The following is a 22280-nucleotide window of genomic DNA, read 5'->3' as shown; positions in this document are numbered from 1 at the left end:
TTCTCTTTTTTACGATGACAGCCTTGGGTCCTCTTGGATCCTTCCCACGATACCGCCTGCTGGTTGGTCAGTCGTGTTGCCTTCCCTCCTTTTCGGTAAAAAAATGGTACCGGGCCACTCCATTTCCTTTAGTCCTTCCTGCTGAATCATCCCCCATCCCGTCGCGTCGTCGTCTCCGCGTCTAAGTATGTACATAGATACGTACTCCATACTCCATCCCACTTGCTCCTCCCCCGTCGTCTCCGTCCTTTCCCAAAACACGGGTGCGGTGGATGCGGGAGGTGCGGTGCTGCGGCGACTCGCGAGGGCAAGAGTTCCAGGCCAAAATCCCATCCCAACGGCCTGCGGCCTGCCCCGGTTTCCGGTCCCCACTTCTGAAGCGATGAATACGGATTCAGATGGATTACGGAGAAAGTGAATTAAAAAAAAAAAAAAAAAAAAAAAAAGAAGCAAAAAGCCCGCAATGCAGATACTTCGTCGACGTTGGAAACTAACATACGCCGCAGTTATCAAGGCGTCAGACACATCATCTAACAAAATAACCCTGGTGATCCAGCGTCTGCCCATCCAGTGAGAATTGTTGCCGACAGCTCGGGCCACTCTGAGAATACGCTCCGTGCGTGTTGTCTTGTTGCTGTCGCTTTCGCGCTTCGTCTGTTCTTTCTGGGGCAATACCTGAGCCGCCAAATGCCCATAGCGGTGCCTGCTCTTACCCCAATCGAAACGTACTTTGCAAGGAGCACGAATTATTGCCATTGGCGAGACATTTTGTGAGAAGCATTTGCCTCTCAGTGCTCCGCTCATCGCCGATGCACAAGGGCAGCCCAACAGCATCAGTGAAGAAAGAGTCGTGTCCAAGAGAGCGGTGACAGTAACACAAGCAAAATGCATTGCTATCGCCATCGCCAATGCAACCATCAGCAATGGCAGCGCATTATAGTGCCACAATGCATCTGCGCCATTTCTGTGACGACTCGGGCGACTCATTCACACGTAGCAGCATGCTGGTCTAGGAATCTCAACCCTCGCCCAGCCGTTTCTTGGCCGGAATGAGACATTTTGACGACAAAAAGTTCTTCACGCCGTTGCCGCCAGTATGGAGCGTCGGAGCCAAAGTCTCTAATCAGAACGAGATGTGTCAATTGGCTCTCGATGCAGGCAGCCGCTCCGCATACGGGACTATAGGTAGTCAACATCTCGTAGTTGCACTACTACCGTCAGCGTCGGCATCAACAATGTCTATGCCATCCATACCAGCCGCCGGTAGGGTAGCTCGTGCCAACGGCCACCATCGATAATAGCTGATGCCGGCATCGGTGTCGTTGCTATCGCCAGCCCTAGTCCAGCTGCAACCTGTGGCTGACAGAGCGACTGACTATTCGTACCGCTTCTGACACACAATTCCCTGGATTCATCAGTCATCAGCGACAGAGCGGGTCAGCGTCGTCTTAGCGCTTCCAAAGACACGGCGCAAACAACGCACAAACGTGCCGTCAAAACTTAGCCCGCACCCAGAGAAAAAGAGAGTGCAACAGGTATTGTCCGACACTGACTCTGACTCTTCTGCCTGTCTTGTCCCTGGCCTGCTTCTGCTTCCAAGTGCATTCCAGTAATGGTAGATCGGCCCCCAAAGCAATAGCATAGCCAAAGGAAACGAAGCTTTTCGCAGGAGTGTTTGATGTCTGTCATGGGTTCGGCCTTGTTGAGAATAGTTCCAGAGCAAACTTGCGGGGACAACCACTTTGGATGGAATGTGGGAAAAGGCTGGAATGTGGACCGAACTGGTATCGTTTTTCTCCTTTACCAGTCTTCTTTTGCTTGTCCCTTCCTTGTCCTTCACATCCATGTTCCCATCCCCCATCTTCGTCCAGTGTCTCGAGTGTTGGTTCCACCATTGGTTCTGCTTCGTGTCGCCGTTGCTTTCAGGCGAGGACCCGGGGGGCATGGCCTTATTTCGCTCCGTTATTGTCTGCGGACGGGCGCCGGCCGATCAGATCATCAGAACGGGGCCGCAGGGGGGGGGGGGCAGATTCTGGAGCCAATTCTTTTTGTCTTTGCTGCGTATCAACGGCGGGTCAAGTTTTCCCAGAATCCCCAGGTGGGTTGCCCCAATCATTGATAAAGTTCGAGCTGAGCAGGGCTTGGTATCGATATCGAACGCTTGCTCGAGTCGTGGCCACGTCCATCCTTCAACGACGGCAACACTCAGTGTCTTTTGAGAACCAGGCTGGCGGTGTAATTGGAGAGACAAAGCAGAGGGTGCAAAGAAGGCATGCTGACAGTGAGACGCGACCGAGACGCGCCTCGCCCGACACAAGTCTGATTGACACCCTCCGTACAAAAGACATCCAGTCAGGCAGCCTAGTGGCTTCGAGTAACATGATAACGTACGCCATAAGGATGGAAGATATCGGTAAAACGTCTCTGATAAGACGAGGTGGTCGAGATAAGGCCAAACGTTTGAAGGTGATGTAATGTGCGGCTTTGGCTATCCGCCGATATGGATCGTGGGCCGAATCGGATAGAAAGGGAGTGCTAGCGACCCGAGAAATCGTGCACCCGTCGTGGGCCACACGTCGTGGTGTGGCTGGATCGTGAGTGGGAGAGGGAGTGGGAGTGAAGTGTTGTTTCGACGAGGAGTACCTCTAAGGACAGCTCCTCTCCCCCACTTAAAAACTCACGATGCTTTGCGTCTTCGCCTTGGAGCTGCGAGGCAGGCACGCACCCAAAAGAGGCAAGGGAAGCAAGCTAACTGCCCAGTCAAGCGAGAAAGAGCGGGCGGACGACGCGACGACGATGGTAGGTGCACCTGCCGCCAATGACAATTTCAATCACCAATGACATCATTCTTTCCTTCGACCCAAACTTTTACGAACTTTTTTCACCGGATCTTTTTCGCCTGAGAGTTGGGTTCCCTATCCGTGTGTGTTCCAAACGAGCATCGTGAAATGACCGATAATGGAAGCTTCCTTGTACTGGGGGGGATAATACCTAGATCAGGTACTGGGGGGAATGGTTGGGGCTTGTTTCGTCTATTACGAGACTGCCCTGTCCCTTCTATGGCTTGTTCTGGGTGTCGCAAGCAGTGCGCGCGGGCAAGGACTTCAGTTCCGGTCCCGGGCAGACAGGAAGGAAGGGACAGGGCAAGGGCAGGTACATACTTGTAGAGGTAGGGCAGGGCCATTGCTTCCAAAACGCGAACCCATGCCTTCCTTGCCTGCCTCAGTGCCTGCCGTGCCTGCCATTGCTCGCCTGCGGCCTGCCTGCGCCGGTCTGTGCCTGCGTCTTCGCTTCTTTCTTTGCGGCATGGGCCTGGGCTGCTTGGCCTGGGCTGAGCCGACTGGGGTCGGTCGCTGCTGCCCTCTGCCCGTGTTGAAAGCGACGTGGGGCCGTGTCAAGTGTACAGTGCCGAAGGCAAGCGAGAGCCGGGAGAGGAGGGAAGGCACGCACCTTAGACTTTGTAGACAGAGACAAGAGGGCGCCATAATCTCCGTCCCCGGCACGATGACGATGGAAACGGCATTCTCTCATATCAGCCGCCCTGCCAACAGTGTCTTCAGTACGGGATGAGGTATGCCGCGGCATGGCGGCCACTGATGCAAACGAGATTCGAGACATGGCGAAGCTAATTGAGAACGATCAAGACCAAACGGCGGCTCGATGGTCTGGGGTAAAATCAGCTAGAGCAAGCAGAGAGGTGGGAGCATCACCAAGCACGAAATACGGTGCTACGGATACAGACTGTTGAGGAAAAGGCTAATACAACTTCAAGGAGGCAGGTATGGGGTAGTGCCGGGCCAACAACTCTCGAGACCAATGTCCGGCTGGAGCCGCAAACACTTTGATCGTCAACTGCCTCAGTCTTCCAACCACCTGCGAACTTGAGCCGACTGGATGCGTCGCGATGCTCTGCTAGGCGGCGGGATGCCAAGTTTAGACACTCTCTCCGTCCCAACTCTTTTCGATTTGTCGGTCGATATTGGAACGAGACAAGAACGGACCTGTTACTCTCGACTCCCGCACATTGCGCCAAGATGTATACTCTCGACAATGTATCAGTGTCGACTGCGGATACGGATAGGATAGGCCAATAGCTTCTATGGGCATGATTCCGGCATGAGCAGTTCGATACCAATCTGACAACTCTCAACGTTGCATTGCTCTCCAACTTCTTCTTTGGCACCTAATGACTGAGACGGGAATCGAAACCTCAGGCCATTCTGCAGCAGTGGTGTCGTACAGACAAGCTCCGACCCCAATCTTACTCTACCTGATAGAGTACGGTTACCACTGTCGAAGCTATCGAGTCTTGAGTCTCTTGAGAAAGAGCTGCTGCTGCGGGTTGTCATGCTCTTTGATGAGAGAATGATGGGACAATTATTTTACGCAGTACTCCGTATGGCAGTATGTATATCAGCACCAACGCTAAATTGACTAGAAACCCTGTCCCTGCTCCTGCCCCCGGTCTATTTCTTTCACCTTTGACCCAGTCGGTACGTTTTTCTCTTCATCCCTGCTAGCGCATCTTGAAGTTTTCCACTCCTTTTTTTTTGCGAGAGAGAAGGAAGCACCCACCCGGGATCCGTACTGTCCTATCAAAGATGGTCTGCTCTGTACTGCTCATTAGTCATCCCGGTACGTTCTTTTCTGTACTGTGTGTGGTCAGGTTGCTGTGGCTCAACTGCTCTGCCACTTGCTTCCCGTCACTGCTCAGTCTACCTTACCTTACTGTGTAGGTAGAGGCCTTGACCGAGAAGACGTGTACCACCACCACCACCACCACCACCACCACCACTGCAAACCAAGAACCAAGAAACCAAGGCGGCAGCATAATCAGACCGGACTGCTTACTCCTCCCGTCCCGCCCCTGCTACCGCTTACCTTACGAGCCGACGGAACTTTGGCTTCGTCACCTTTCCCCGCCTGTCCCTGCTCTCCTCCAGCGACTTCATGTTTCAACCTTTGTCCGCTCCCGGCACCTCGCACTGCGCGTCGTCGCGGCATGGATTGGCTCAGCATTCGCATATCAGTACGGAGTACGGATAGGCGTGCCAGGCATGGCTAGGCGTGGAGATTATGGACATGACAGGCAGGGTGGGGTGAGAGGGTGGATGGCCAGGGCCCGGTCGGTCATCGCTGATCTGATCTGACTCTACCGGAAACCTCAACGTCCTTCCTCCCGCACCCAGAAACCCTCGATACCGGAGGGGGGACGGCCTCAACGGTACCGGCCGGTAGCAGCCATCGATCATTGCGGGAAGGAGAAAAAGGAGGGGGAAAAGATGGAACAGACATTCAGAGAGCGATGATTGTCTTGTCTCTCATCCCACCTCCCATTTGACATCTACCGTGAGCAAAAGCTGCCGTGCTCATCTAGAAGAGATTCTGCCCAGTGGCCAAACACCCATGCATCCATCTCACACATGTTTCTTCATCCGTCCAAGGAAATACATACCTGCTGGTAGGGTAGGAAAGGCATCAGCCAGATGCAATGCGAACCGGGCAACTTGCAAGACCAGGCCTGGAGTCCACCACCCGCATCTTCAAGCCTCCCAAGCCAGCCCGCCGCCGTCTCCGCCTCCGCCTCCGCCTCGGGCTTCTCCAAGTCTTGGGCCAGTTGCCAATCTACTGTACTGGGCTAAACTGTGGCAGAAGGGGCTCCTGGAGAGGCGAAGGAGAGAGACTGAGAAGCAATACCTACGGGTAGGTAACAGAAAGGGAGGGAGGGCGTGACTGCAGCAAGGCTTGCCAGCGCCTACAGATAATTCAGAATAGGTATGGATACAGAACAGATGCTCGCTCTGGCTTTCGTTGGCGCTCTTCTGCCATTCTTGCACCACCAACATGACGCCAACGCCATGCCGTTTTCTCTCCTCTCAGGTTCTCACTTCTCCATGGCCAAGATGAAAATCCCCACGTCCAGATGATACAAGACGGTCAGTGTCAGGTAGCTTGCAGCGGAGCATTCTTGTCGTGTCGTGCGTGTCGGCCCCCTCCACCTGTCTCCATGGTGGACGACCAACAACGGGAGAAGCAGCAAATGGTGTTGGCGGCGGTGATGGACGGACATGCAGGATTTAGTTGCCATGGATCGTCAGCAAGCTCCCCCAGGCAGGTTACCTTGCGGCCTCGGGCATGTTCTGCAGACGGTACTTTGGAGACGTTGGAGTACCCGAGTGCATCTTCTGCATCTTGTACATAGCTATGGATGAATTGATGGACGAATGAATACAATGAGGCAATCCAAGCCGGGTCGAGTGCCATGCCACAGCAGACAGGCAAAATGATATCCGTACCCAACTGATAGGTACCTATGTTCAGTACTCTCTCTCTGTAAAGGGCAGTCCTCAACGCAAGCAGCAATTGTCGAGCCCAAAGCCCATAGCCCAAGGCCTAGCCGGCTTGCCGTCTCCGTGCCACCATCCCACGCAGCGTCGCCTCGTCTTGTTTAGTTTTTTGCTGGATGGTCGCTCTTTCCTAATTTTTTTTTTCCTGCTCTTCCTTTCTCGGTCTGGTCTGGCGGGCCCCACACCCCGTCGCCGCCGCGCTGCTTAGCGTCGAATCTTGCTCCAGCCACACCCCAACCTTTTTCTCTCCTTCCCTCCTTCCCCCGGTGTCATGAACGAAGTAAGTACGTACTCCTTGATGTACCCGCTTTTTGTTGCTCGCAGCAGCTGTGAGGTGCAGCAGCAGCAGCAGCAGCAGCTGTGCGCCATGTTCCTCGCCTTCGTCTTCTCTTGAGTATTCGTCTCTCTCCCACACTCAACATCCTTCTCCACCACCACCACCACATTCTGGTGCTCCCCCGGCCTCCCCTACTTGACTGCTTGACCGAACACGTCCACGCCCATACCAAGGATCACCCCCCCCCGATGGCCACCCTGGTCTTTTTGGTCTTTTTCGCCGTCTCTCGCACTTGCAGGGATGCTCCTGACCATCAGGTACGTGCTACTGCGACTCCCGCCGCCTGGGAGCAGAGGGCGTGTACGTACACTACGCACTACCACCAGAGGCACGGAGTACGGATATCTACGCAGTAAGGTAAGTGCAGTGAGGTGGGAAAGTGGCTGCTTTTGCTGGCTGGCGTCTGCCACACATTGCACGCATTTCCCACCTTCTCCTCAACTGCACTCGCTCTCTCTCTGTCGCCGCTCTGTTCTGCAGCCCATCGCTGACCCTGGTCCTAGTCTTAGTCCTTCGCTCGTCTCTTTTTGCTGGGGGCGTGGCACGGCACCGTGGGTGTGTGTGCTGGGACAAAAACCAAACCAGCCAGACCAGACCAGACCAGACCAACCCGAACTGAGAGGTGCCTGGTACCGGTAGCTTCTCTTCCCTCGTTCCCTGTCTCTTCTTGCTGGGAGCGGCGGTGGTGTTGCACACAACCACCACTGGCACTCACCACACACCACACACACCTGGCTACCGCCGCCTCCCCCCCAGTCTCCCACGCTCTGCTGAGGTACTTTGTACTGGGCGCGGACTGCGGTGCTCGGAACTCGCTCGCCATTCAAAACCACTCCGTTCCCTCCGGAGCCGCCCACCAGCTTGTTCTCTCTCCAATCTTTGTGTGCTCCAAACACCAAAGTCCAACATCCTCAACATCCACGGCACAAAAAAGTCGTCTCAAGAGATAGTCAACTTTTCGTTGCTCTTCTTGCATCTTTCCTGGCACACGACACTTGCATCCCGAAGCAAGAGCAGGAACAGAATTCCAACACAGACAGACCCAACCCCATCCTGTCCAAGAACGAGACATCACAACCGAAAAAAAAGAGAGTCAACGGCATAACTCTGTCACGACCCAAGGCACGGAAGGAAAGGATTGACCCCCATAGTTTTGCACCTATTCGGCTGGTCTCCTTAACCCTCTACCTCTTTTCGATCAGTCAAGCTCGACCCAGAACCTGACCGACCATACGATCCCCACGAACGTCGCAAGCCACCGTGCAGGGACGTCTCATCGCCTCGCCTGAGCCTCCCATCGGCCCCTTCTTCCTTTCGAGACACTCGAGTCCCCGTCCTTCCCCAGCTCGTCATTGCATTCCACTTGCTTCGACGACATCTCCACGGGACCCTCCTCCCCAGCTACCGACATTCCTCTCACCAAACATACGACGGAAGTTTCTTGCCCTGTTGCTGGAACATTGCCAGAGCAGAAAACCCGACAGTCGCCCGCCTTCCTTGACTCGACCTTTCTCTCCCTCCATGTAAGTGGTCAACTGCGACTCCTACACAAAAACGTAATACAGCTGTAAAAACAACAAAAAAAATACATCACCACCTTCGTCATCATTGCTTACCTCTTTTCCTTTTTTTTTTTTTACATTGCCATATCACTTTCTCAGCCTTGCCTCTTTCCTTCGTCCTGTTCTTGATCCCTAATCGTGGGAATTGCGTTTCCCACAGCCACCAACGCTACAGCCATCAGCTTCTTTTTCTTTCCTAGATTTTTCCCACTCTCTCTCTACCTCGTTTTCTTCCCTTATTTTTTACCAGTTCAGTCATCGGAATAGATGCACCACAACCAATTTCCTTACCCGACTAAACAATCCTAAAGTCTCCCATGGCCGCGACAGAGCTGACGGGAACCTTCCAATAACACAGAAATCCTAATTTCCTACCGGCGTCTCTTCGCTCATCCTCGGCCGCTCCGCCTCTCACCTTAATTCTTCGCTGAATTGATACCTATTTGCTTTCCGCCACTATCCTCGAGCCGCCACACTTACGCCGTGCCGGGCGCACGAAACCAACTTTCTCACCATACACCTTCATCCACCACATTCTCCGTACACAACCGCGGGAATGCCTTACACACCACCCTCCCACCACCGATCGCCAGCAAGCTCAGCACCGTCATCGCCCGACGTGAGCAGACGTTCCTCCTTCCAGTCCAGCCCCAGACCGTCACTACCAAGGTCAGCATCATACCTCACCAAGCACAGGAGAACGCCGGCAGCGGCAGCAGGTGCTCCCACAACAAATGGCAACTCAGACCAACCTACACCACCAGGAACGTCGGACGATTTGAAGGGCATGGCCACCAACAGCAGCAGTGTGAGGCAATCACCGCCGCCATTGACAGACGAGCGAGGCATGCCCAAGGGCGCCATCATCTCACCACCCGACTCGGGAAGCGAAGAGGAGGACGTCGCAGAGCGCGGAAGGCAGATTGACAATCTTAAGGAGCTTCAGGACATCATCAGCCAAATACCCGTTAAGAGGGAAGCCTCCCCGACCAGCTCCAAGCTCGACCAACCCGCACTATCTCTCATCACCAAGGAAGACCTCCCCAAGGAGGGTTTGCCCACCAGCTTTAGTACCAGCGCCCTGGACGCCCTCGCTCAGACGGTCGCCCGCCGCGTCAACCATGTGAGATCCAGTACCGAGCCCAGAATAGTAATGGAGTCGGCTTCCATCACTGGCTCAGAATCCGATTCGGACGGTAACAACTTCGAGAACAAGCCGCCAATGGTACGCAAGAAGTCTGGAGAGCTCGTCAGACCCGCACTCCGCCCCGCCTCTGCTCGCAGGCGGCCATCCAGCATGCCTGGCACCCCGACCTTTTCCAAGGCCGTTCACTTCGATTCACACCTCGAACATGTCCGCCATTTCCTTCAGGTTGATCGGCCGCTCGCTGTCAGTGCCGGATCCTCGCCGGTCGATGCCTACGACAGTGATACCGAGTACCCCTTCCCTGGAGAAGAACGCCAGAACGCTCGCACTCCACCGTTCGAGTGGGAGATCGTCACGGCAAACCACCCCGCCGATACCCCCATCCGCAAGTCCCTGCCTGTCCGCCTCGAGAGAGTCTGGTTGTCACCCGACCAAAAGAACTTGTTGGGCTCTGTTGCAGTTGCCAACCTAGCATTCCAGAAATACGTTACGTGCAGATTCACTCTGGACTACTGGAAGACAACCTCGGAGGTCGGTGCCGAATACTCACATGAGGTTCGCGCTCAGGACGACCACGTCGCTCAGGACCGATTCACGTTCAGCATCAAGCTCTCCGACCTGGCTAACCTCGAGACGAAGACGCTATTCTTCTGCATCAAGTACAACGTCAATGGTCAGGAGTACTGGGACAACAACAACGGCACCAACTTCCAGGTCGACTTCCGCAAGAAGCATTTGCCCCAGAACGGCAAGCGAGGCCTGCAGGGCGCTGCTGGCCGCCCGGCGCTCCCCCGTAGCAACCGCCGCTCGAGCCCTTCGTCGGCGCCTCGGCCTAAATCCATGCCTGTCGGCTTCGACGATTTTGGCAACCAGTCCAAGCTGAACTTTGACCAGCCCATCCACGAGTACTTGGGCGAGTCAGGCCCGACTGCTGGACTTCGCCTCAAGATCAACAAGTCTACCGGCAACCTGGCTAGCGATAACCTCTCGAGTCGACTGACTGCCCCCAGTGGACAAGCCTTCTCCAACCGCTACGACTTTGGTGCCTCCCTCACTGCTGCTGTCCAGGCTGCAAAGGACACTATTGGCAAGGACCGCAACCAGGATGGTCTCTACATGAAGAGCCATCGCAAGATTCACGTTCCTGCGCAACAGCCCCAGCAGGCGAAGCCGGCCCCTGCCGTGACCGCTCCCCCTGTCTCAAAGCCGGTTGTAAAGCAGCCTACCGTCCCTGGCACCGACTCTCCCAACCCTTCTCTTGCCTCGTCATCATACGAGGAATTGGTCAACAAATACTGCTTTGTACGTACTTCCGGTCAACAATCATCCATGTCCGACCCTTTCATCATCGACCCTCACCGATCGCCCACTCTCAGCCCAAAAAGCATGTACTGACCTTGGCTATCAACAGTTCGGCTCCAAGCAGTCCAGTCCTCAGATTAAGGATGGCACATTGAGAAACGGCAAGTTCGACGGAGCTGACGATGTTTTCGCGACCCGTGGATCCAACAGCACCAGCTCGAGCTCCAACGGGAGCCCCAGCATGGCCCACCAAGCGCAACACGCCGGACCCGCACAACACCACGCCTTCCACCTCCGCGATTCCAACCCTTACTTTCAGCACCTTGGGTCTTACGGTGCATCACCAGCCTCATCTCCACTCAGTCAACCTTTGCAAAGCGAACGACCCGCAAATCAACGTCCGAGTCAGGCTACCACCCCAGCAATAATGAGGTCCGCTTCCCCCTCGACCTCGGTGGGTGGCTTCCCTTTCGCCGGTACGTCGCCAAATGAATTTCCGTACGCCCAGCAACTGCAGGAGCGCTTTCCATTCAATACCGAGACTCATGCGGCAACAGCAATTAGGGGTTAACGGCGCCGCTCGCTCCACCATGTAATCGCGAATGTCTCTGCGGTCTCGTCATTTGACTTTTCTCGATTGTGTTTTTGGACGAAAAATTATTTCATCTTATCTTTCGGACATTGGCGTTCAATGGCATTCGACGCCAAAAGGCCAGGGACGGCCATGGTATCGCGGGGAGGCGTTCAAAGAGTCATTCACAATCCATGGCCCTCCATTCGATTTCGCGACTTCCCGAGCATACGAAGGGCATTCGGGGGTCATTGGGAAAACAAACAAAACAGCCTTGCTTTCTTGGTCTTTCATTCGTTGCCCATTCTTGATGAGCTCAACGCAGCGTCGAGGGTTCGAGTCTCCTTTTCGGATGGGTACTCAGGATCGATCTGCATACAAGGAGTTCCTTTAATGCATAATTCGCTCGCACCTTCACTCTTGACCTTCAACAGCGGCTGTCATTGCGCTTCGAATTATCTTGTCATTTGTATTTTGCTCCTTGTCGAGCTTTCTTTCCGCGCACGGTAGAGGATCCAGGACCACCAGCACACGACATTAGGGGTCTTAGAGGGATACTGGCCATCGAATACTTGCTTTATTGGATTGGGATGATACCAGATGACATGAGATTGTCTCTGTCCGCCTCAGGCGGATGATATCAAGGGTGTGCACCGGATCCCCGACCTGTTCAACAACCCCAGTACGCTGCGTGGTATTGACGGGCCTGTCGAGGAGATTCGGTAGCGGTTGGGTTTGGAACGGACGAAAGTTGAGGAACCGAGTCTTGAGATTGATTGAAGCATCGGCTCGTTCGTGACACAATAGGTACCGGTTCATACAATGGGCGTTGGGAACATGGACGCAGTCACTTAGCAGAAGCGTTCGGCCATTTGGCTTGATTAGTTAGGGTAGCATGGGAAGACAAAAAAACCTGCCATTGCTCACACATTATTATTCTCTGTCATGTCGTTGCTGTACTAACTCAGTCTTGCGTTCCAATTCCTATTAGTGATGCTCTCAACACCCCGCCACATACCCCGGACGCACCTTCACCGCCGGAGCGACACCCTACCCCGTATCAACGTCTTACCTGCCATTGACAATCATCATTTTCAAGTTCTCAACCTCACAACCCATACCATGCGACTGCGACCGCGACCGCGAACGCATAATGATAGTGGCCTTTTAATACTTACCACGATCAAGTGATTCATTCTCCAAGGTCTTGTCGGTGCTTCATTTCGTTTCGCGGTTTCGGGCAGGGTCGTCGTTTTCGCTTTCGCATTTGGGGGCAGATTTGTACGAGATGAGTGGGGTCGTCCGTGTTGCATGATCTGGGGCGCCCATCGTGAAGGAGGATTCGGTCCCGATGTGTGTGAACCCCGCTCCCGGGGTTGCCAAGGGACGGGATGTTTTGTTGTACATGGCTTATGGGAGAGTGGCGGATGCGAGCAGGATGGGTTGGCGATGATGAGTACTTGATGGGATATTGGTAGTTGGAAGCATAAGTTCGCTTTCACAATCGCTCAGAAATAGTCCCCCTCGAGGACGAATGCGGACTGTTGGACCAAAGGCCGCCTGGGGTCGAAACACATGGTAGAATGCAGTAGTTTTGGAATAAAACATGCTTGAAGATCTAAAAGCACGCTTGCTATGTCGGACTGGAAGGACAGTTTTGCGAACTGCGGATCGCAATATCCAAGAAGGAGAAACATGCGTGTGGCCTGGCAGTCAGAGTACGTAGACAGAAAGATGTGGTGCCTTGCTAATGGAGAGGACATACAGGAACGAAGATACAGTGCCACTAGAGACATCTGTATTAGCAGTCTCAACGACCTCATCGTCAGCATGCGGGTGGCTATACACTCGAGGGGGAATCATGGTAGTATCTCTTATCAATAGTACACCCGTGGCTTGCTTAGCCGCATAGAATTGCAAAACAGTAACGGGGGTGGCACTATTAAGCCATCTGACACGCCCGGACTTAACTTGCTAAAGGGTTCTCGATAGGTTTTTGAAGATCGATTGTTTTAATCTTTGCGGCTCTTCTGTGTTCGTCTTTGGTGGCCTCCGGGTTGCGTAGTCTATGGATCCGAGTTCATAGCATCAAAGTTATCGCAATCAGTGGTATTGTAATACAATATGCAACACTGTTCTACGGTGCGCCATAAATCCTCCTTCTAAAGTGATTTTACACCATTGCCACAACTCCTTTTCTCCCTCTCACTGCTCAGTCATACCAGGAGGGCACCCGCCAGTGTAGTGTTCACATTCCGCAACCCAGTCGCTGCCGTAGCTCGAGGCGCAGTTCGCTTGGGTGATGGGCGTGCCCATAATACACTATAGGTGTCAGCATTGCAAAGGTACTCATAAACACTCGTTGGAACGTCTTACCGCCTGGACGTTGGTCGTCTTGTTCACGCAGTATTTATGGCCAGAGCCGGGCTGGCAGAAGTGATAGGCAGCGTGCAGATCGGGGACGCTCTTCTTGTAACAGCTGCACATCCAGGCTGAAACACTCAGAGGAGCGCTGAGATGCGAAGTCAGATATCACTCAAGCAACAAGGTGAGGACATCTTACAGGTACAAAAATGCAAGAATCGCAGCGGCCTTCATTGTGAAATGAGATGGACGAGTAGGACTGTACAATGGGATTGAACGATGAGGATGATGGGGTTCTATACAGATGGTCTAGAAAACTTGGCGTCTTCCATTTTATAACCTGTTTGCTATGTATTCTGACAACCCACTGAGTCGTGATAGGTAGCCTCGACTGACTTGTCGAGACTGGAAATGTGCGTTGCCGAGACAAAAAGTCTGTCCCTCCCTGTCTGGCTCTTTGCCTTTGGGCTATTATCGCACTAGTCAAATTGAACTAGGTTATCGTAGTTGCCTTTTCGACTTTAGGCGTCCGTCATCCAGCTTTTCATGCTGAGGCTCAGAAGCATCCCACATAGTGCCGATAGTATCCCACCGGATGCTATCAAATGCCAAAAGCTTGGTTTCTTAGAGCGGAATCAGTCAACCCAATGATCATCCAGTTCTGTCCTAATTTGGCAATTCTAAGAGTTCTTCAATCCATGCTGTAGAGTTTTGAAAAAAGATGTCAATACGGAGAGAGTGCCTGCTGACGTCTCGGCGGACCCGACGAGGCGGCACCTTGATAGATTAAACAACAATTGAGTTATTGCAGTCAACAGCCGTGGGAAACGACACACTCTTATCTCGTGTATAGACTCGGAGAGTTTACCCAAAGCAGTAATTAGTACCATAGTAAACCCCCAAAGTGGCAAGATCTCCGGCATCTTCGTTATCGTACTTACTTACGTAGGGCGGCCACCTGTCAGAGGCGCCTTGGTGCCATGATGGTAACTCGGCTTAATGGGAAATCTTCTGGAAGACCCACAAGCCGGCGGAAAAGGCTTGTTCAAAAGCTTGTTTTATCAGATAGGTCCCTAGACAAACACTTTGTGACCTCAACTTGCTAAGAGTTGCCGGTGAGTGTGAAGGCTCCTCGGCGGATCCCCTACCCTAGGCCACCTGTGTGTTGGAGATGGCCAGATTTCACAGATTGACAATTCTTCCGATATGGCCAAACGACAGCAAAGTGGGAGGCCGAAGCCTGGGCGCACTGCCGGTCACGCTTCATGCTACTCAATATTTGCCTGCGGTGATAATACAGCGGCGAGTGTTCAGACGCGGAAGATATCTGGAGATACAAGGGACGGAGACAATTCAGATGGTCAGTGCCTAAGCACTTTTGTAAAAGCCTCACTTTCTGATTCCACTTTGCGCTCTTGGCCATTCGCGGCAGTGTCTCCCGGCCTTGGGAATGGGCTTGATACTGACTATAGGACAACTATTTAAAGTCCGCTGCTGACCTCCCAGAACACCCACTCTCCACCTTTTGCGAAGTTCCGACACCATTGGCTCCATCACCAGATTGCCCAAATTTTTACAGAGTATCAAGCAACATATCATGCTTGCTTTGTCCTTGTTGTTCAGGTAGCATGGGATAACCTACCGCGTCTTACCAACATCCGAACACCCGCAGACGTCAAATCATCCGTCTTAGAACCTTGCAATTCACCTCTGGGATGCAAACAACGTGATGCGAGTTGCCATCTTTAGGATGTACAGTAATGACGAGTATAAAACTCGTTGCTAAGGGGGAAAATATCAGATGTCCCCTTCCCACACAGTCCTATATCGGAAGTACCTAGAATCTGAACCAACATCCGGCATTCCTTCGATAACCATCACTACCGAAGTTACGCAATTGTCCCTCCGCTCCAAGTCAAGCCAGATTTCAGAAGCAATGAGCAAAGTACCAGCAATATTCATCCACAACACAGAAGAACTCCCAGCTGAGGGCCTACTCTCGGAACTAAACGATCTTCACATTGACGACCGGAAAGATGCGCGCGGTGACGGGCACCCTGCCAGCCCACAGTACGACATGAGTTTCAGACATGCCGACGACTATGGAAAAAAGTTCCTGGAAGTACCCAAGCCCAGTGACTGTGATTCGGACAGTGAAGCGGCTCGAGCTCAAAGCAGCACGAAGGCTTCGAGCGAGCCCCAATGCGAATTGACGGCGACCGAATCAATCGACCGCAACGGACAGAAACTGGCTGTCCAGAGTGCGCCACATCTTTCCGAATCCGATCGCAAGACTGACGTCCTCGGTTTGGGAGTCTGGGCTGGAAAATCACTCACGAATTATGTTAAAAAGACCCCCATTGACTATCGTGAATCGCAAAGCCGACGACGATCCGAAAATCATCACGGCTCTGCTACAGAAAACCCCAACCATGCCGTAAGTTGGGCTTCTTTTCTTTCGGATGAAATTGTGTACGTACCCAAACCCCATGACAATCCATATGGAGCTTGGTATGCTGACAATAGAGGTGAATGACCTGCCCAGTAAGAGGATTGTGTCGTTATCTGGTACTTAAACCACAGTAATTCAGCATACATCAGCAACACCGGGACTTCTAGAAAGGAAGGCACCTGCAAGTTTCACGACTCATACCGCAAACAGTTCAGCAACGTAGGCCTCTCGACATATTGGTCTAAAAAGAACGTCGAGTTTTTGATTCGGTGCGGTGTGCTTCGAGAGACCGATGATGAGGGCTGGGATGATATTGTTGGCGAAGGGGAGAGGGGGCAAATTTGAGAGGAAATCCGGCCTAAGCCTCGACCTCTCCATTTCTTGCGAAGGCTTCTTAGATGTAGAATTGTGAAGTCGTGGTATAAAAGGGGAAATACGAATTATAACATCGACGCATCTGCTCAAGCCTTTTCTCTGTATTGCTTGCATTGAGGGGTTGTTCAATGGGTAAAAGACCAATATCGATTTCAATGTAGCCAACGAGCCCATATCATAACACTTGCAGTTGGATTTTGATGCCTATGGCGTTGAAGAACTTCCCGTCACTTCAGAAACAAGAATGAGGCTTGCAGTTTCTGTCTTTAGTCAAAGCTGATCATAGGGAGTGAAATATACGGAAGTAACCAGACCAACTTGCCCGTCATTAGCCAGTAAGCCACTGTTCCAGCCTGCCATAAATCTATTTGTCTTGTTGAGAGAGAAAGGAGAATAGGACGGCATCTCTGCTTAGATATGCCGAAATACCTGTATGTCAAAAGCTCCGGCCCGCAATATCACCAGCCCAAACATAATTCGAGACATTCATCATAGAAAGTGATCATCAACGCAGCCTATTCAGACTATATCTGAGAGGAGAGTGTTTTTTGACACCGCTTTGTAGCAAGAGGCGATAGGTTTCTGAGTGCCTGTAGGCTGTTCAACTTACTACCCACGAGCGCATCACTTCCAAGACGGTGAATTAACCAACGTTGTATCGGCTGTTCAGTATTAAGTAATACTAGAAGGGTACAGCTGCAGCTTGAAAGATCCCGACTAGTCTAGATGGAATTTGCGGATCGGAGAAAGAAGGTTTCCTTCCCAGCACCACGAATGTGAGGTTCGAGTCACGTAAGGTAGGCCTTGTATACTCATTGCATAATTGACGCGCGTTGGAAACGTCTAACGGGCTGTGCTCCCCCAAGTTATCCCAAGCACGCCCCTTCCCGTGATCAAGCCCCTTCATGAAGGAGCCGCCTTCTCTCAGGCTTCGGATGGTTCAAGCTTTCTCTGGCTGACGATCGTCTCGGGTTCAAGACTATGTCCGAAGATTCCATCGCGCTTACAAAAATCACACTTTTTGCTGTACAATCTTACCGTAAAGCTTATTGTAGGTACAGACATTCTTTTGGATGGAACACTACACATTTGACTTTCATTCGCTTTCGGATTTTAGCTACATTTGGAATAGTCCATCGTCCAAACGAAGAAGTGTCCAACAACCACCAATTTCGTACTCGTTTTCCATCATGTGGTCTTTGTGGTGCCTTAGCGGACTTTTTGAAGTTCGTGCGGTCTCAATACCGTAATCTTTGGAAAGGTGTATTAGGATGCAACTTCCTCCGCAACTGAATCTCCATCCAATGAGTCTTTCATCAGATATAGGCCTTCGACCATGTTCCGCGATCTCCTTGACTGACTGATCAGCAGGTACCAAGAAAACAAGATCTAGACCTGGCGAAGGCTAAGTAAAGCCTGCGAGAACCGGAGAGTTCTTCATCAAGTCATGATTCCTCAAACATCAACACACTTGAGCATACTCTCGTTACGGTTGAGCTGGAACAACCATTTCGGGCCCCATATTCTTCTAATCGACAGAGCAGCCGACTCTGCAATGGGTTCGTAAGACGAGGGGCAGAGACCCGATGAATCCGGAGTTTTGAAGTGACCTGAGGCGGGATGCTGGTGAAAGACCGTCGCCTTGAAAACCTGAAACTGACTAACGATGTGACCCTCGACCATAGAGAGATACTGTGACATCAGGCGGACCCATACTCAGACAAGTTTCGACCGTGGTGACGCCCGCATCTTTAGCTTTAGGCTATGTTTCGATAATTGACTCGAACTGCTCGCTCGCTAGTCAAGTGCCGAATGGACCAGGAGGCTTTGTAGTTTATACGGCCGTCCTGGTGCAACACGAACGAGGTCTCAAGGTCTCATTACTACTTCCTCCCCAAATGCCCCGCGAAACGTTTTAAGCTATTTGCAAATATTCGGCCTGTTCTATTTCTTTCTTGCTGTTAAATTTTGTCTGATAATTAGTCCGGTGCCTGGGCACGAACTCGATTTTCAAGATGCTTGTCCTTCTTGCGGCGTTTACAGTTATTTCCTTCATCGAGCCGTTTGCCATCGCTTCGAGAGCTGGCTCAATACAAGTAGAGTATAGTAGAGATCCACCATCGGGATGGACACTCTCTCGTCCCACAGATTCAAATCATCTATTCAGCATATCCATCGCCGCCGATAGAAGCAGGCATGTAGAACGGGCCCTCTATAGTGTCTCCACGCCGGGACATGAGCTTTACGGCAGGCACCTCTCTCGGGAGGAGGCACAAGCACTTCTCCACCCCGATACGGAGTCACGAGACATCATTATAGACTGGCTTCAGGAACACGGGAACGCAACAGCGGGAGATATAGAGAGCGACGGTCATTGGATCAAAGTGCAGACGACGGTGAAGAAGGCGAATAATCTGCTCGACGCAGACTTTAGATGGTTTCGAAACATTGATAGCGGCAAGGAAGTGCTGCGGACGTTGCAGTATTCTTTACCCTTGGAGTTGAAGAACAAGATCTCATTAATCACCCCGTCGACGAGATTCTGTTCTCACCCGATGATGCACCAAGGATCGGCCGTGGTTGCGCCTCTTGCTGACGACACCCCCCGCGACGAGCTGCGGAAGGTGAAGAGGTCGTTGACTGGGGTGAACCCGAAACTTCTTTACACGGCACAGGTAGATAGGATTACACCACCCGCATCGCAAGCACGAGCCGATCCTACGTGTAACAGGACCATTACACCTAACTGCATACGAGCTCTGTACAATGTTCCTGCCAAAATGAACGTCAGTCTGGCCCGCGGTCTTGGGATCTACGCTTCGCAGAATCAGGTTGCCAAATTTGACGACTTTGCCCTGTTTGCCAAGAACGTCGATCAACCGTCAACGGGAGTGAAGTTTTCTTTCCTTAGCATCAATAATGGCACAACAGATCAGGCTCAGAACAAGTTCTCAAACGCCGAACTCAACTTCGACGTTCAGTATACGGCTTCACTGTCCAACCCGGTACCCAACATCGTCACCGCCGTGGCGGGAGATGGACCAATCAAGCTCGAACTAGGCGGTCAACCTGGGGACACGACGGAACCTTGGCTGATCTGGTTAGACGCGATGCTCAAGCTACCCGACGAAAAGCTTCCTCACACAATCACTACTAGTTTCGGCGAGAACGAACAGTCACTTCCGGACGGCTATGTTCAGCAGATTTGCGATCAGTTCGGTGCACTCGGTGCCCGGGGCGTTACGATGTTTGCCGCGTCGGGTGACTCTGGACCGGGCAACACGTGTGTCACGAACGACGGTACCAACAGCACGCGTTTCAATGCCGTCTTTCCGGCATCATGCCCCTTTGTCACAGGAGTTGGCGGGGTGAGGGGTATCGCGCCTGAGAGGGCCAGCGACTTCTCGAGCGGTGGGTTCTCGGACAAGTTCGCCAGACCGACATACCAAGAACAAGTTGTGCCGGCGTACTTGAAGAACACCATTGGCACCCAGTTCAACGGCCTCTTCAACGCATCAGGCCGAGGCTTCCCAGACGTTAGCGCCCAAAGCTTCAACCTCACATTCGTGACGGGCGGCCAACTAGGTGGCTTCCAAGGTACCAGCGCCGCCGCTCCAATCTGGGCAGGCATGGTGGGCATGGTCAACGCCGCTCTCATCCAGGCGGGAAAGCCGCCAATGGGATTCATCAACCCATGGCTATATGGCGCTGGGTTGCAAGCCATCAACGACGTGTCTGCTGGGCAGTCCGTGGGCTGCACTGGCACAACTGGTTTTGGCACGCAAAAGTTCCCGCCTGAGTTCGGAGCCAAGCTCGTGCCGAACGCGAGTTGGCCCTCAGTGGCTGGCTGGGACGCTGTCACTGGGTTGGGGACTCCGGATATTGGCAAAATGTTGGCGCTGAGAATGTCAATGTGATGAAGGTTATGCAATTTTAGACTACAAACAATTTGGGGTACAACTTTGACCTAATCCTTAACGTACAAGTTTTCCGCCCAGTCCAGTTTTTAGTGCAGTACATAGTCCCGTTCACAACTTTGCATTGTTGACTGCAGTAATTGCGAACGGATTTGCAGTAAACGTTCCGTTGGGATCAGCGAGTGCTCTGGCTTTTCCAAGCCGCCTGTACTTCTCCTCATCTTCGTAGTAGCACTTCCAGATCTTCTCATCACCCAAGTTCCAATCGCCATAGGATCCCCAAAGAAGACGTCTGTCCTTCTTGCTGAACGGGCTGTCAGGTCCGATCATAATCTGATCGTTCTTGGCTTGCCATGATTGAGCCAGCTTTCTTGAATCTTCATCGGGCTCGTGGAAGCAGTCCAAAGTCTGGACAACAGACGAGTCTCTCCAGCTGTAAGATGTGCCGTTGTCTCTGTTGACGAAGAAGCGCGAGTACTTGCCTCCAAAGCACTGGATTTGAACCGACAGCTTACATCTCATAAAGCGCTCGTAGTCCTTCTCACCCTCGTGTCCCTTGAGATACTGTTCAGGGTTGTAGATGAGGTCAATGCGGTCAACCACGGCATCAACCCATTTGTCCTTTGTAAGGCTGGTGGAGTTGGTCGCGTATGTGCGCTTGACGTATGGAAGGTCAAACTCGCGCGCTCTGGGGAAGATCCACTGCCCAGTCATATCCGACATCTCCATGTCGAACTCTCCAAACTGAAGCGAGAAGTCTTCCAACAGGCTCTTGAGCTCTCGGAACTTGCCAAACCAGGCATCGACATTGGCATCGTACACGTCCTCCTTGCTGGTCGGGCACCACTGCGCGTACAGAATGATCGAGGCTGGAAAACGTCCATTGAGCAACTCCAGGAAGTCGTCTTCGAGCGCATTCTTGATGCGGTCCTGAATGCGCTGCCAGACGTTGGCATCTTTGAGCTCCTTGAACAGAGTCGACATGGGGAAATCTGTGCTGATGACACTGACACAGAGGTCAAAGCCGCGGGGGAATGTAGGGTCATCAGCCATCTCGGCAATGGCATTGAGAAGTGTGGTAAGAACTTCCTTGGAGTAGAGCCAGAGTGCCTTGATGCCATGAGGTCCTTTGAAGCCGTTAGGTCCAGCGACGGTACCAAGGTAGCTACTAGACTTATACACCTCGACGATGTAGTGAGTGATGACGCCGAAGTTTCCTGGGCTGCCACCAAGGATGGCATAGAACATCTCAGGGTTGTTCTCCTTGGTGATGTCGCGGATGACACCGTCGTGGCATACCATGCGGATGGTTCTGATATTGTCTCCAAAAAGGCCGAAACTTCGGCCTAACTGTCCGTAACCGCCAGTCTGGCCGTGACCTCCGACGCCGACGTACGCACACTGGCCAGTGGGAACAAAGAGCTTCGTCTGCTTGAGGTACTTGTTGAGATCCATCATAGTGATGCTGACGCCAATATAAACAAGTGTGCGGTTGTCTGCAATGGGTTCCTTGGGCTTCAAGATCATCAGATCCTTGTACGTGTTACCCAAGTCGATCTGGATGTTTTTGCCGCTTGTGGACGAGGCTCCGCTGTACTGGTGGCCTCCACTCTTGACGGCGACGGCCACTTTGTTTTCCCTGGCCCAGTTGACCGCTCTGATGACATCTTGGTCGTTTTGAGGTCGCACTATGAGATCGGGGTTCATGTCGTGCTCTTTCTGATATGTTGAAGTTGCATATTGCTGGTTGAAGAAAGCGTATTCTTGCATCTCAGACTCGTCTCCCACCCTGGAGTATTGCATACCCTCGAAATCTTCAATGCGAACCATGGTTGAGATTTCTAGAACGGAAAGTAAATAATCTTTTTTTTGAGAGGTGTCTCTTAGAAGAAGCAGAGTTGCAAAG

The 22280-nt window shown here is 52.4% G+C and overlaps 7 protein-coding genes across 7 annotated transcripts; 4 read left to right on the top strand and 3 right to left on the bottom strand.

Annotated features, from left to right (window-relative positions):
* Positions 1 to 9: 9 nt before the first annotated feature.
* CTAM01_13954 (uncharacterized protein) lies at positions 10 to 834 on the bottom strand (the record flags this gene model as incomplete). Its single annotated transcript, XM_060529956.1, has 1 exon — positions 10 to 834. One exon carries the CDS (start codon positions 832 to 834, stop codon positions 10 to 12), a length of 825 nt encoding a protein of 274 aa, XP_060375458.1.
* Positions 835 to 3012: 2178 nt separating this feature from the next.
* CTAM01_13953 (uncharacterized protein) lies at positions 3013 to 3570 on the top strand (the record flags this gene model as incomplete). The annotated part of the gene is made up of 1 exon (XM_060529955.1): positions 3013 to 3570. One exon carries the CDS (start codon positions 3013 to 3015, stop codon positions 3568 to 3570), a length of 558 nt encoding a protein of 185 aa, XP_060375457.1.
* Positions 3571 to 8802: 5232 nt separating this feature from the next.
* Positions 8803 to 11266, top strand: CTAM01_13952 (uncharacterized protein; the record flags this gene model as incomplete). Its single annotated transcript, XM_060529954.1, has 2 exons — positions 8803 to 10695; positions 10805 to 11266. 2 exons carry the CDS (start codon positions 8803 to 8805, stop codon positions 11264 to 11266), a joined length of 2355 nt encoding a protein of 784 aa, XP_060375456.1.
* Positions 11267 to 13471: 2205 nt separating this feature from the next.
* CTAM01_13951 (uncharacterized protein) lies at positions 13472 to 13864 on the bottom strand (the record flags this gene model as incomplete). The annotated part of the gene is made up of 3 exons (XM_060529953.1): positions 13472 to 13588; positions 13643 to 13778; positions 13830 to 13864. 3 exons carry the CDS (start codon positions 13862 to 13864, stop codon positions 13472 to 13474), a joined length of 288 nt encoding a protein of 95 aa, XP_060375455.1.
* A 1702-nt stretch (positions 13865 to 15566) lies between these two features.
* Positions 15567 to 16427, top strand: CTAM01_13950 (uncharacterized protein; the record flags this gene model as incomplete). The annotated part of the gene is made up of 2 exons (XM_060529952.1): positions 15567 to 16067; positions 16293 to 16427. 2 exons carry the CDS (start codon positions 15567 to 15569, stop codon positions 16425 to 16427), a joined length of 636 nt encoding a protein of 211 aa, XP_060375454.1.
* Positions 16428 to 18472: 2045 nt separating this feature from the next.
* Positions 18473 to 20374, top strand: CTAM01_13949 (uncharacterized protein; the record flags this gene model as incomplete). Its single annotated transcript, XM_060529951.1, has 1 exon — positions 18473 to 20374. One exon carries the CDS (start codon positions 18473 to 18475, stop codon positions 20372 to 20374), a length of 1902 nt encoding a protein of 633 aa, XP_060375453.1.
* Positions 20375 to 20485: 111 nt separating this feature from the next.
* On the bottom strand, positions 20486 to 22204 carry CTAM01_13948 (FAD binding domain-containing protein; the record flags this gene model as incomplete). The annotated part of the gene is made up of 1 exon (XM_060529950.1): positions 20486 to 22204. The coding sequence occupies one exon, from the start codon at positions 22202 to 22204 to the stop codon at positions 20486 to 20488; it is 1719 nt and encodes a 572-aa protein (XP_060375452.1).
* Between the last annotated feature and the right edge of the window lie 76 nt (positions 22205 to 22280).

The sequence above is a fragment of the Colletotrichum tamarilloi genome, assembly GCF_030869305.1.
Source record: "Colletotrichum tamarilloi strain Tom-12 chromosome Unknown Scaffold_109.1, whole genome shotgun sequence".
In the NCBI taxonomy this organism is placed as follows: domain Eukaryota; kingdom Fungi; phylum Ascomycota; class Sordariomycetes; order Glomerellales; family Glomerellaceae; genus Colletotrichum; species Colletotrichum tamarilloi.
Note: the sequence above shows the minus strand (reverse complement) of the source record. Positions and strands in the feature narration are given on the sequence as shown.